Raw genomic sequence first — 12,942 nt, forward strand, 5'->3', positions numbered from 1 at the left:
ATGAGGTCAATTATCTAAGAAGTAAAGAGAGTAAGTTGAACATAACCTGGGTTTTTTTCCTGATCATTCTTCCATGAATCCCCAAGTAAACAAACAGAATAAGATCCATTCCTTTGTTTTCCAATCCTCAGGAACACGTCCTCAAAGCAGCTCAATTCCACACATCATTATCTGGAAACTATTTCATCTCTCTCATCAAAAAATGAAGCACTGGACATAATACATACTTTCTAGACTCTCAAAAAAATGTGTTTTGAACATTGCAATCTCCCTGAAATCATGATGCACCTTCTAATCAAATATAAGAGCAGTGTCATGACTTAAATGGCAGTGACTTTTTCCCTTCCTAAATGGTGCATATCATTGTGCATCTTCCAATCAATAGCATTTGGAAGTCAGTGGAATATTCTATAAAAGTACAAAAGGATGCAAGCCTTTCTATGAATCTTATAATAAAATCTTGTTAGCTATTTAAATCTCTGATTCAATAATTGATTCCTCAATAGATAGTAATAAATAGCACTGTTAGGAAATACTAAGAATTTTTGCCTCTCATATTTTGTAGAAAGCAAAGTATTTTTCTTTTTTGCATTTAAACACCACAAAGACAGAACATTTAAAGAATATTTATTTTACGTTAATGTACTAAAACTGTTTTGTTTACTTATCATGCAAATCATCTTTTATAAAGCTGGCAGTCTACCTGGAAGGCAATGACCTTTTGGGATTTGGTATTGTTAAATCTCAAAATATTGACAGGATTGACATATAATAACTGTAACTTATATACATGGCAGAAATAATTAAAACAATACTAATTTTCCTGTAATTCAAGCAATTAGCATTGTCTATTACACTAAGAGACTGCTTCGCATGACCTGAGTATTAAAATTTAAAATTCCAAGTAATGTTAAAAGAAGGGATGACTTTCTTTTCTAAAAAATAGAAAATCTGTTGCTGTTTTCCCAAGGGAAATTTCTTAGGCACTGCTGCCGGTCTACAGAAAACCTCATGAATTTTGATTCTACCAATTCAGATTTTATGATAATTCGGGCAACATCTGAGTTAAGGCTTATGGGTTCCTTCAGGGTTTAGACTTTTTTTTGCTATCTGTCAGGTCTAAAAAAAAAATGGCTGATATATAACAAAAATGTATTGAATAAAAGAATGAACAATTTTGTAAGAAAGACACGATGAATTTTCTAGGGCATTTTAAAATTAAGAAAGTAGAATTTATAAACATTTTCTTATTTAAAATAAACACCCATTAAGCACACTCATTTTAATACATTCTTTCCCAGGAATCTTTAAATTCAAGAAAAATGACTTGTCAAAAATATATACTTAACTAGTTGGCATTACTACAATACTAAAATAATAAAACTATATTCCTTTAAAAATACTCTATAGTTCAGACATCTCACTAGCCCTTCCGCTGGCTGTATCCATGTGAGCTTTCATGTTGTAAATTGTTAATGTCCTTCCAAATTTATAACATTTTAACTAAGCCTGCCAGGTTTTGTTTTATTTCACATACTTTCTCCCAGAGTATTTTAAAACATTTTATCTAATTTGATATTGTATTGACACTATTCATTTTAATTTAATAAAAATCAGCCCAACTTTTCCATCATGCCACCTAAAGGAACTCATACTCTCAAATACATGGTAAAATAGATGATTGGAAGAAATTTTGTTTTAAATAAAAACTTTCTGGTGGCTGGAGTATATGATGTCAAAGTAACACTGCTGCCGAAAGGAAACTACCAGTATTATGGCAGCAATTTCAGGATTTAGTCGTTTGAGACAGAACAATGTGAAAAATTCCAATGCAAGCTGAACTAAAGTCTCCAAACCCATTGTCTGAATCGTAACTATTTTTTCTTGAATCATCAGAACTTTTAAAAGGTGGTGCATACTATCATAATCTCATCAGAGTAATTTAGAACAGGACTAACTACTGCAGATTCCACTATTACGAGAACACAGCTCTCATCCAGTTACGTACGATGCAGAATAACATTAGAATAACATGGTCCAAGACCTGTGCCACTTTCAGTTTACACACTCTGGGGTAAGGTTATTTAACATTTTTCCACTTAAGCTTTTTCACCTTTGTAAAATACTGACTTTAGCTGAAAAATGCTGAATTCTAAATTTCTAACATAAAATCTAGGAACAATTTCATAGAAGATTCTTTAAAAATTTGATTTTTTGGTGTTTTTTGTTTTACAAAGCATTCAGAAAAAGAGAAAATCAATTTAGAAATACAAACTGGTTTCAAAAATAATTAACATAACAATGCAATTAAGTAAAAACTCACTAATAAAAACAAAATCCCCAACCATGTGCGGGGGGAAAAAAATTTCTACCAAGAAGGGCAACTAAACCAGCATAGAAATTAATGAAAGTAGCCAGTGAAGAGATGTGTCATACAACTAAAGCAATATGTACATTAACAGCATTAAGTGATTCCAATAGGAAAGTATAAAGCCTTAAAATTAAGCTCTGTTTCCAACTTAAGAAATTTGATAACACAATAAACCCAAAGAAAAGAGGGAAAAAGACAAGAGCAAAATTTAATAAAACTGAAAAGGATGAAACAAGAGAGTATCAAGGAAATCAGAAGTTGGTGTAATAAACAGAGAGTGAAACAGACAAACCTCTTGCAAGCCTAATCAAGACAGAGAGAAAAGGCACAAATGAACAATATTAACAATGAAAATGGAGACACAGGTATAGCTCCAGCAGCAATAAACAGAATAAGAGAATACTAGAAATGACTTTTTACCAATAAACATGAATAATTAATAAAATGGATAAAGAAGAAAAATATAACTTAGTATCTGATTGAAGAGGAAAAAGAAAACTTGAATAGTTCCATATCATTAAATACATTGACTTTGTACTTAAAAATCTACCCCCAACTCCTCTCAAAAGTCAAAACATATTCTAAGACTTGCCTATTAAACTATAATTTCAATGTTAAACAAACACCTCTACAGGAAGCAGGAAGATACAGTTCTGTAGATCATTCTACTGAACTAGTATAATCTTAAAACTGATCAGGCAAGGAAAATTGTAAGAAAATAAAATTACAGGCCAATATCTTTTGGACATGAATTCAGAATTCAACAAATATTAACAAATCAAACCTAGTAGTGTGTTTAAAAAGATTAAACATTAAGAACAAAATGGTATTATTTTAAAAAGTGCAAGTGAGGTTTAAACATTAGAATGAAAGAATAAACACCATAAGATCATCTCTATATATGAAGAAGGAGCATTTGATTTTTAAGAGAACCCCTTAAGGGTTGTTTTTTTTCAATCTCAACAAATCAAGACTAGAAGATATAAGATAACCTCCTTAAGCTATTAAAATAAACAAACTGACTCCACCCTATAAAAAGACATCAAATAGGGTGAAATATTAGAGAAGAATTCCTTTTAAAATCAAGAACAAGTCGAGGATGCCAACATTACCATGCTGTTGGCATTTTACTAGAACCAACTAGGTAAAACAAAGAAATAAGTAAAAAACACAATTATTTAAAAAGGAAGAAAGAAAGTTTTCATTACTCCCAGCTGATATGACTGTTTACAGAATGAATGAGTTCAGTCAGGTGGCTGGATATAAGATGAATATACAATATGTTGCATTTCTATTTGCCAACAAAAGCTAGAGAACCACACACACACACCCAGCAAATAAAGTCCCAATAAATAAATCCAGTAAGTACAAGATCCATGTAGAAAAAAATATAAGACATGAAAGAAAACACAAGTAATCAAAAATATACTATCTATATGAGTAGGAAGAAAGCCTGAAAATTACAACTATAGTCACTTTGTCCCAAAGTCAACACAATTTTAAAGTTCGAATTTTTTTAAAAAGCTGGTTCTAAAATTTAACTGGATGCGCAAAAAACCAGAAATAGTCAAAACACTCCAGAAAAGGAATAACTTTAAGAATTTGCCTTACTGTATATCAAGACAATAAAATGACAATAATTAACACACTGTTATATTAACCCATGGACAAATGTAACACAATAGAGAGCTAAGAAACAAACCCATACCTATAGAGAAATTTAATATGAAATAGAAAAAGGAGAATCCAATCAATAAATGTTTCAGGGAAAAATGGTTATCTATTTGGGGGGAAAAACACTGAAACCCTAACTCACACCATATTTTTAAAACAATCAACTCATGATGGATTTTTAATCAGAATGTGAAAGTTTTTTAGAAGAAAACAGAATAAAAAATATGTTAAGACCTTGTGATAAGAAAGACTTTCTTAAGACAAACAAACAAACAAAAAATCCCAACCAAAAAATACTAATCATAAAAGAAAAAGATTAATAGGTTGATAACATTAAAACCAAGAACCACTGTTTACTAACTAATTTTAAAGAAAAGAAAAATTAAGCCAAAAACTAAAACATAAAATGGATAAAGGGTTGTTACCCTGTTTCCCTGAAAATAAGACCTAGCCAGATAATCAGCTCTAATGTGTCTTTTGGAGCAAAAATTAATATAAGACCCGGACTTATTTTACTATAAAAATTTTCTGAAAACAATTCAGCATCAACTTATGAAACTGAAGTCTACACTCCCTATATAGTCCACACATGTGGACCAAGATATGAGAATATTCATGGCTGCATTGTTTGTGACAGCAAAAAGGTAGAAATAACTTGAATTCATCAACAAAAGAATAAAGAAATCATTTCACTCAATGAAGCATTATTACAGCAGTGAAAATAGCTACATGCAACAACATGCATGAAACTTAGAAACGATGTTGACAAAAATTTTGACAAAAATTTTAAACAAAGTATTAAAATTAAAGTTTATTTAAGAGATAGCACATAAAAGCTCTCCTAATAAATTGATCTATTTATTTCTTCCCATTTTATTTTATACATATTCCATGACCTCATCTGTGACATTCACTATTTTATTTAAATCCTGTGCAATAATTTTACAAAGTGTCAAGCACAATCTGCAGAACAAGTAAATAGAACTGTAAGGAAGAATATAACGATATTATGGAGAATTGTATGAATGTATTCTATCTTTCTCCTGAAATTGATTAAAATCAGAATAAATAAAATTAAAGTCATCTGATTTTCATTCATAAGCAGTGAGAAAGAATAAAATGTTTTCACATAATTTAGTGCACTTCTATATGCTATTGGTATGTAATGGACGAATGTCAGTTTCTATGACACCATATTACACAGATTAACCTTCCTTAAAATGTTGTTAAACAGGAAAGATATTTTTTTAATCTATCAATGAACAAGGTCTTTTATGTTTGTTTGTTCGTTTTGTTTCAACAGCTTACCATCATGTTAAATGTTTCTGGAGATAAATTAGTTACTTGCTCTAATAGTTAAAAAAGGAGAGGTGAGAAAAAAACCTTAAGTAAGTCAACGACCACAGACCACCATATCTACAATGGAGACAAAGAATTAGAACAGTGAGCATTGTAGACTAAAAGCCAGATGTAGAAAAAAAGTCAAACTTGTGGGGGGCAAATAAAACAAAAGCATGTTGGAAAAACAGTAAAAATGTGATGACTCACCTTAATCAGTAAAAACAATAAATAATTCTAGATTTTAAAGTAGATTCTTCAAAGGAAGAAATGAACTTTAATAAAATAGACATCTCAGCAAGCAAAGATTTGAGAAATCTTAACAGCTTTATTTCTCAAAGATTTTATCTCATGTTGTTAAAGACAAACTGATATTACTCCTTAGTTATATTTGAGAGGAAAACTATTTTATTGTTAATTTGCCCAGAATGTTTATGGAAAAAGGAAAGCCAAGCAGTAATGCTAGGTAGTGAAGTGCACAGAACAATGCTCATTTGGTATTCATCCTAGGTCTTCAGTAAGTATAGCCTGCCAAATGCAGCCCACTAGATTATTCGAAACCTCATTATCCCTTTTCTTTTTCTAGAACCCTTGTTCCCTTTCCTGTTTCCTATAAGCCATTTAGTTCACTGTTCTTAAAATTCTTGGCCACAGGGGTAAGAAAGAAGAAAAAAGAAAACAAGCACACATTTATTTTGCTAGTTGAAGCAGGTTTAAACCGTTACTAGATGTGAAAAAAGCTGACCATAAAAAATGAACTTTATTGTGAGATTATCATGCTAAGTGAAATAAGTCAAGCAGAAAAAGTCGAGAACCATAATGATTTCACTCATATGTGGGACAGAAAACTGAAAGCAACAAAACGAACAAGACAAACACATAAAAACTCAGACACAGACAACAGTTTAGTGGTTACTAGAGGATAAGGGGGTAGGGGGGTGGGAGATGAGGGTAAGGGGGATCAAATACATGGTGACAGAAAGAGAACTGACTCTGGGTGGTGAGCACACAATGTAATTTATAGATGATGTATTACAGAATTGTACACCTGAAACCTATATAATTTTACTAACTAATGTTATCCAATAAATTTAATAAAAAATTTTTTAAAAATGAAGTTTAATCCTAAGGAGGTCTCTTACAGCGTGAGTGTCTTGAATGCTTTATGCCTACAGTGACGTGGGCAAGGGGTCTTTAGACGACCTTTCAAACGGACAGCACAGCTATAGTGACTTCTCTGCTCTTTCTAGACTTGCTTTTCTGCAAGAATGTCATGAAAAGGTCACATATGATATGGACCTTCCAGGGATTCCATGGAAAAATGGGGTGAAGGAGAGGAAAAAGGAGGAGGAGGACAATTCTTTAAGGTGTTGCATGTCACAGCATAACTATCAGACCAACCCCAAGCACTGGAAGTTTCACAGGCTGGGGTGGGACCTGGACAGCCAGAAATTATTTTCACTAAAGGTACCTAGTTAAGAATCTAACTAGATTAAAAACATATTTAAAAAAAAAAAAAAAAAAGACACTCAACTGGAATCCTACATGGCTAATTTGCTCTGCCAAAATATTCCACTGTAATTAGAAGATGTAACAAGGCCAAAGAAATAATAAATCATGAAATATAAATGCCATAGGGAACTTTATATCCTTTAAATCAATTTTACTCATTTAACACAGTGTTGGAACATGATCCACCTCACTGTCTTCCCCTCCCCACAGACTGTTCTACATTGAATGTATTTTTTATATTACGTAAAAAAAATCAGTATGCTTTCTGTGATGAAAACCAAGTTTTGCCGTTACAATTCTTATTTTTATACAAACTTATACCCATGTAACGAATGAAAGGAAACAAGGACATACAAATAAAAGTTTATCATCTTCCTTTGCCCTTTCTCCCACCATTGTAAAGGTATTTGTATTTAAATCCTTTCAAACTTTAACCAATCCCATACAAGCGTGTGTGTGCGCGCGCACATGCACGCATGTATGCTTCTGACTGAACCAACAAATGGTATGATATTTTACACGGTACACTGCAATTTCATTCTTCTCATTTAGCAACAAATTTTCACAGCCAATTGAAATAATTAACATTTTTAAAAAGCTGTGTAACATTCCAAAATATAAATGTACTAAAATTTATTCAACTATTCCTCCACTTAGTAGCATTCAAGTTATTTTAGTTGTCTTAGATCTTGGTCATTTCAAAAAATACTGCATCACATAAACACACATACACACACACACATGCGTGAACACTCCCATCAGTGTCCAGTATTCTGGTTTTTTTACTGCTATGGGACAGTCTCACGAACAGGACTTTCAAAAGAGCTGCAACCATCTTCACTCTTACCAGCACTTTCACTCCTACAACAATCACACTCCTACAAGCAATATATTAATAGGTGGACAACAGTAACAGAATGTGCTCTGTAGCTAAAACATTTCATAAAACAAAGTCCATATACTTTTAGGTATCAATTAGCTTAAGGTGATTTTTAATTCTGTCCTATGCTTATACTGATTGAGTTAGTAAGGCTGCAATTATAAGGTATTTACATAGGAATCTCTGCAAGATTAAAGTTTATACTGGGGTTGATTTTATTTACCTTTTTTTAAATTTTATTTCTTTCTTTCCATTATATAGCATAGAGAATATAATTTACCTTTTTTTGACACTTCCGCCCCATTAAGTTCTTTTTGTGCTTCTTCAATTTTGTCTAAGAAAAACAAAAGAAAATTTTAAAAATCAATTCATTATATACAAATAAGAATACAGTAAAACAAACATACTTCTTATAAACAGCGCCTGACACAGTAATATTTGTTAAATGAATTATTTATGCAACAAATATGTGTAAATTGTTAAAGTAGTATTATATTCCCTTCTGAAATTATAATTTAACCATGTCTTAGTCACAAGGACCACTTCCAATTAATTAATGGTTCCATAATGCAAACAATTAGTGTATTTCAAATACTCAACTATAGTTAAAAAACATTTAACTGCCTAATAAATGTAAGTAAAAATAATTCTTTCCTTATGAAGACATATAAGTGCCCAATAGGGATATGATCAGAGATATAACAAATGTCTATTAACTTAGAAACAAGTCTAAGCAAAGTTCATAGATGGCTTAAGACCTACGTCAAACACGGAAGAAAACTACAGGAAATGAGCTGAAGAGGAACATGACACCCATCACTTTCGCCAACACTTGATAACAGGATAGAATTATCTACGAAATGTATAGGTAGAACACCACATTAAAGAGATACTATATATAACTAATGACTACAGAATTGTTATATATGCACAAAGTATTAAAAGATTGGGTATAACCCAGAAACAACAACTAACCAAGACTTGGGAGGGCTGCCTGAGGAGTGGACAGGAAAGGGAGGCAACTGAGCACCCAGAGCCTGCACTTCTTCCATCTGAGGCTTTGGGCACAACTGATTTTTGTAAATAACTACACATTCCACTTTGGTAACAATAAATTTAAATTTTATAAGGATATACTCATATATATATTATATATATTGTAGATACAATACATATATCCTTATATATATCCATATATATGCATATATATCCTCATATATACGAAGACTGACAATTATGTTCACGAATTTGTTGTAACAATGCTGCTAACCTTTTTGATATCAGAGGGGTTATTCCTTATGAATTTGTACCAACTGGACAAATAGTTAACCCAAGTTTACTATTTGGAAGTGCTGAAAAGGCTGCGTGAACAAGTTAGACGACCTAAACTTTTTGCCAACAATTCATGGCTCTTGCATCACGACAATGCACCAGCTCACACGGCACTGCCTGTGAGGGAGTTTTTAGCCAGTAAACAAATAACTGTATTGGAACACCCTCCCTACTCACCTGATCTGGCACCCAATGACTTCTTTCTTTAACCGAAGGTAAAGGAAATATTGAAAGGAAGACATTTTGATGACATTCAGGACATCAAGGGTAATATGAAGACAGTTCTGATGCCCATTCCAGAAAAAAAGTGGACTAGACGCTGGCATCAGTGCATAGCTTCCCAAGGGGAGTAATTTGAAGGTGACCTTAGTGATATTCAGCAATGAGGTATGTAGCACTTTTTCTAGGATGAGTTCGTGAAATTAATTGTCCAACCTCATATAATTTATATACATCCTTATAAATTTTATTATATATTATATATATATATACACACACATACATTTGATGACTGTGACAGTGACCAATTCCAAGTTGAATACAGTGGTCTAAGTGCTAATTATAACGGTAAATGATAAAAGTTATAAAATTCCCAGAGTACTATTTTGTACTGAAATACAATACCAATAATTATGTAATATTGTAGATAGTCCCTGGAAGTACAGTTTAAATGCTTTCACATTATTGGTCCGTCAGCCATTTATGCCTTCTGGCATATACAACCAGCCTCCAAAATGATCTCCAATGCTCAACCTACCCTTACTGGCCATGGAAGATGTAACTTACAAAGTGGCATCCTTCCCAAAATAAATAAAAGGCACAGATCCCACCACAGGCCCTTCAAACTCTGGTCTACTTGCCTCTTCCCCCATCAGCCAGAAAAGCCGGAAATTCAGAGAACCTTCGATTTACTGATCAAACTTCTCTCAATTGCATATTGATCCACTGAGATTGCCAAATCCACGCAGAGGGAGAGCAGCAGAATAAAGGAAACAAGCTAGTTTGAAATATTAAACACTATGTATCAGCAACGGCCAAAAATAACTAAATTTTCATCCTGACAAATGAGTTCCCCTCAGCAATGTGTTAATTGCTTCCTGCTAATTATCAGACCCAGAGTAAGAGTTATGAGGAATAGAGATAACCTTTGGAAAATACAATTTTTCTTATTTATACACTTTAGTTATTTCTCATCTCATGAAATGAGTGAAACTGAAATTTCATAAAGTGAAAAAAAACAAAACACTTATTAAATGCAGAAAATGGATCCTGCATTTAACAGTAATTTAAAAATATCAAATGCATGGACGAAATCTGTATTAGTACAAGTAACAAAAGGACAAGGCCCACTTTTTTAAAAATGACATTTAAAATGTAAATAAACAAATCGCATAATTTAAATATACAGTCCTTGAGAAACACAAAAGAAAAACAGTAGGTATTATTTCTATGCCAGTAGTTCATTCAAACTTAAGAACTGTAAGTAGTATATATATATATATGTTATATAGTCATAATAGTAATAACTGTTTAAGTTTATGCATACATAACTTGGCATTACATAATAAAATGTTGTATTAATAGAATCATTTGTGGCTCAAAGCAACAAAACTCATGATTTAACACACATTTAAAGACCAGCTGCCATTTATTTAGTATACTGAGGTCTAGCCATCTTCTGTTTGCACTTTAATATAACAAATCCTTACAAAAATGACCTCAATTTACATTTGATCACAAAATACTAATCTTTGTTTTTAAACTTTTCAATTAAGTTGCCTCTTTCTCTTGATAATAACAGTGTATAAATCAGTAGATTTACGGTAACTATTGTTAGGGATAAGCATCTACTTGAGTGCTTTTTACTTAGCGCTCCATCCAGTTCGACAGGTAATTGTTAACAGCTACTGTTACAAGCTTTTGCTTCCATTTTTATAGAAAGTCCTGTTTGCATTTAACCTGTTGTACGATTCTCCTGGTAAAATATGGTGCTTTGAAGACACTATCCAAAACTAGAGAAAGTAGTCATTTATTTTATGCTCCTAATTGGTTTACACAAGGCAATTTACTAACATTTAACAGCAATATTTATCATTTTTTTCACTTTGACCCAGAGCAAGAAATACACTTTACATTCAAACCAATTACAGGCGCATATATGTGTGTATACGTAACTCAGAGACAAACTCTCCCACATCCCACTTGCTACCCTTTCCTATTAAAAGTAAAAAATGCTGCCTTACCCAACTACACTGATTTCACCACCCGCTGCTGGACTGTAAACCCGCAGCTTGAAACTCGCTGACACAAGCAGTTCTCTGCACATCTTCTTGCCACCCCCCCCCCCTTAACCTTTTCCCTTTTCCCTTTACCAAGGGTAACACCTCCCAGCAAGAGTATGTCTCACTATAAGCCTTGATGGGGGTGAGGGGCACGGTGTTGAGGATGGACTTTCAGATTCTGAGGAATCTTCCATCATGCCCTCCGCACTGTCACTGTTATCTCAGGTAACAATTTCACAGAGAACTACACATTCAGAAATAAATAGTTTCTCTGTTGCTGTTAATTAAAAATAAATATAAACATGCATGCAAAATGGACACTCAGACCATGTTGGTAAATCTGAAGTAAGTAACACTCTTAACTGTAATGAGTTCTTGCTGTATTTAAATTAAGATGCTAATGTTGTAATTAATTCACTTTTTACTAAATATACTTAGAGTTGTCACCTGGAAAAGTTCCCAGCAACACACCAACGGATCCACAATTTTCCCTAAGCTACAGAGGGGCCCATGGCTGACAGAGAGACAGGTTAGGAGAGGAGGTACTATTATAGGTAATACTTTGGTTCTGCAAGTATTAAAAATTGATGCCTTTTTAGTTTTTCGTCTCTGATAAAGCACAGAAATTTGTTACTGGTAAAGACTATTTGTTACTGGTCAACACTATGAACGATCTTGTATAATGCTTTACAAATTTAAAAACTTTTGTAGAAGAAAGCAATGCAAAAATATTTTTTCCGTCATCCAAAAATATTTATATACAAATTTAAAAAATAAGTCTATTTGTGAAACATAATCTGAAACCACTGAGCAAAAAAGAAAAAAAAAAGTCCTAGAGCCCTTAAGAAACCACCTTTCTTAGGGTTCAGGGAAGAAGACAATTAAAAGCAGATCACTTAATAAGCAATAAAAAAGTAAAGCAATCTTCAAATCAGAGCTCACAGCAAGCTCCCACTCTCTGACCATTTTCACCCCATGCAGACGTGTGGGGACTCCCTCACCATCTCAGGTGTCTCAACACCACTCCTCCAGAGCCTGGGGATCCAGGACATCACAGCTCTGGGGACTGAAGCACTAAACTGTTAGGATCTGGTTTAACAAATCTGTGTGTTTTTATTGCACTGAATGTCTAACCTGTGTCAGGTACAATAGGAAGAACTAGACGTAGAAAGAACAAAATGGCTCTGTAAAGAGGCTTACAGGTTATTATAATCCTTTAAACAGTCATTTAAATATCAATTTGAAGGTAAACATAAAGCCTGGATTCCCCTGAGTGGCTAACAAAATTCTTTGTGACCCCACTATCTCTCTGCCCTCCCCTCAGCCACCCCCACTCCTGTTTTCTTTGCAGCTTCAGGCTCTGTCAGATCCCTAAGACTCTTTCCGGGATGCCCCTCCCACCCCATCCCTTCTCTATGTGACATCCTTTCAACATGGTGCCTTCTCTAGCGCACCTTCTCTAACACCTTCATTCAGAGCCTGTCTCTCCTTGCTCTGTGCCACCACCAAACCTTGCATGTAGGACCCCATTTCACCACAGTTACATAACCCAT

At 33.3% G+C, this 12,942-nt stretch overlaps 1 protein-coding gene across 1 annotated transcript in view; it reads right to left on the bottom strand.

Annotated features, from left to right (window-relative positions):
• The window catches only part of HIVEP1 (HIVEP zinc finger 1), a 130,428-nt gene that overhangs the window by 54,536 nt on the left and 62,950 nt on the right, over window positions 1-12,942 (bottom strand). Inside the window, 1 exon segment of the mRNA XM_033114461.1 lies at window positions 8,056-8,109. Within this exon segment, the coding sequence (XP_032970352.1) occupies window positions 8,056-8,109 (54 nt within the window).

This window comes from Rhinolophus ferrumequinum, chromosome 9, assembly GCF_004115265.2.
Source record: "Rhinolophus ferrumequinum isolate MPI-CBG mRhiFer1 chromosome 9, mRhiFer1_v1.p, whole genome shotgun sequence".
Classification (NCBI taxonomy): Eukaryota; Metazoa; Chordata; class Mammalia; order Chiroptera; family Rhinolophidae; genus Rhinolophus; species Rhinolophus ferrumequinum.